The sequence below is a fragment of the Myotis lucifugus genome, unplaced genomic scaffold, assembly GCF_000147115.1.
Source record: "Myotis lucifugus unplaced genomic scaffold, Myoluc2.0 scaffold_28, whole genome shotgun sequence".
Lineage (NCBI taxonomy): Eukaryota > Metazoa > Chordata > Mammalia > Chiroptera > Vespertilionidae > Myotis > Myotis lucifugus.
This window is the reverse complement of record NW_005871076.1, coordinates 5,210,238-5,212,053: the sequence shown is the minus strand read 5'-3', so window position 1 is coordinate 5,212,053 and position 1,816 is coordinate 5,210,238. Positions and strand designations below refer to the sequence as shown.

The 1,816-nt window shown below is 34.4% G+C and overlaps 1 protein-coding gene across 3 annotated transcripts in view; it reads right to left on the bottom strand.

Annotated features, from left to right (window-relative positions):
* Positions 1-1,816, bottom strand: part of PFDN1 (prefoldin subunit 1) — a 55,960-nt gene that overhangs the window by 52,532 nt on the left and 1,612 nt on the right. For all 3 annotated transcript variants that reach the window (XM_006086500.3, XM_023752079.1, XM_014453832.2), the window contains exon 2: positions 873-1,039. In XM_006086500.3, the coding sequence (XP_006086562.1) occupies positions 873-1,039 (167 nt within the window). The remainder of the gene's footprint in view (positions 1-872; positions 1,040-1,816) is intronic.

The window sequence follows — 1,816 nt, the reverse complement described above, 5'->3', positions numbered from 1 at the left end:
TCAACCGCCCCCCGCCCCTCCCCCGCCCAAAACCATTCTTCTCCTTTTAGCTCATTGTAATGGAATGTGACCTGTAGTTAAGGGCTTTTCCATTCCTTACTACTGCTCAGAGAACAGATCTGCTCTGTCTCATTAAAAGAAAAAAGTGAAGTGCTATTAGATGTTAATCACATAACAATTAGAACAAACAAAACATAAATTGGTTTACTAGATTTCTCATGTATGACAGTTAGAACAAGTGTATATACTAGTAAATGACAACTGAATATTTAACTTAATATTTTTACTTTAGGACACTGGTCAGACATCTAAAAAATGATTTGTATGACTCCTCACAAATTAGGTAGGGAAGGAGAAGTTAAAACTACAACTACTTAAATAAATCTTCACACACAAAATTACTATGAACATCTTTTCATGACAAATCATATTTTTATCATTGAAGTTACACACTTTTAAGTATCCAATGTAGAGAGAGGAGGGAAATATTTAAGAAATGTACTTCAAAGTCTAAAATTAAACACATCTGGCCCCGTCTTTTCCCTCCCCTCCCCCAGGCATGGTAGCTTTACCTTTCTCTCTTCTAAGCATGAAGAGCCCTTCTTCTGCCTCTGTATCTTGTTTCCGGAGCCCATTTCTCCTACAGCTCACTTCTACCTCTGTGATTTTCTAAATAAACTTTCTCTTACAATTTGAAGGGGAAAAAATTAAATTCAACACATCTATCTGGGATTCAGTTTCTTGTTTAAAAAAAAAATAAGGTATTAGAGCTACTGTGATACTTTCACCCGTTTTAAAATGAACAACTTTTATGATTTATTTTAGATAAAACATATTCCAAGATAACCCCCTTAAGGATATATTTTACTTACATTCTTCCTACACCTTCATACATGTTAGTCTCGTCTACCAAAGTCATAATCTCTGTATCTGTAAGATGGGCATGCTTTTTCGTTCTGTTTAGCTGTTCAATCTGTATGTCCGCAAGCTTCACCTTCTGTTGAGTGTCAATAACTTTAGCTTGAAGCTCTGTGAAGGCCTAATAAAAACAAGTCCTTGATTTAGTAGGTGAAATATTTTATAGGAAACATTTAAGTCAAATCCAAATATGTTAAAATAAAGCATGCTAACCAGAGGCAAAGCTGTGACATTTACTAAACCAAACATCAATAAAAGTTAGTATAATTGTAATCAATCAAGCCACTAGGCTAACTACTGAATTTACCCTGTCCTCAGAATATGGAATCATTTTGAAGCAGAAATAAATGCACATTAAATAGCCATATCAAGCAGCAGGTGCTCAAGGAGTAATAAAAGTAACAAATGTAACAGTCAGAGGATGAAACCCAGAGATCCAAAACAAGAACCATAAAGGGAACAACAACTCTCTACATTTGTATTGCTCAACTAGGTTTCAAAGCACTTTCCCACAATTGTTTCAAATATTAATATAGGTATCTTAATAAAATGAGAACACTGAGGGATATAATAAGTACCTCATTTACTCCTCTCAAATCCTATGAGTTATGGTGGCAGTTTCATCATAACAGTTTATAAATTAAGTAAATGTGATAAAGAGAGTTAAGTGGCTTGCACAGGGTTGAACAACTATCGGGAGGAAAGGCAGGTACTTAAATCCATTTCTTCTATTGTCTACAGTAATATCCAGAATATAAATATTTTTAAGAGAAAGAAAAAAACACCTATTAGAATTGCATCATGATCTTCAAATGCATAGACAAAGCCAAATTTGACCCTTATGTACACTTACCTCAGGAGATAAACACAGTTCGTGAATACTCTTAAGTGCCTGGAA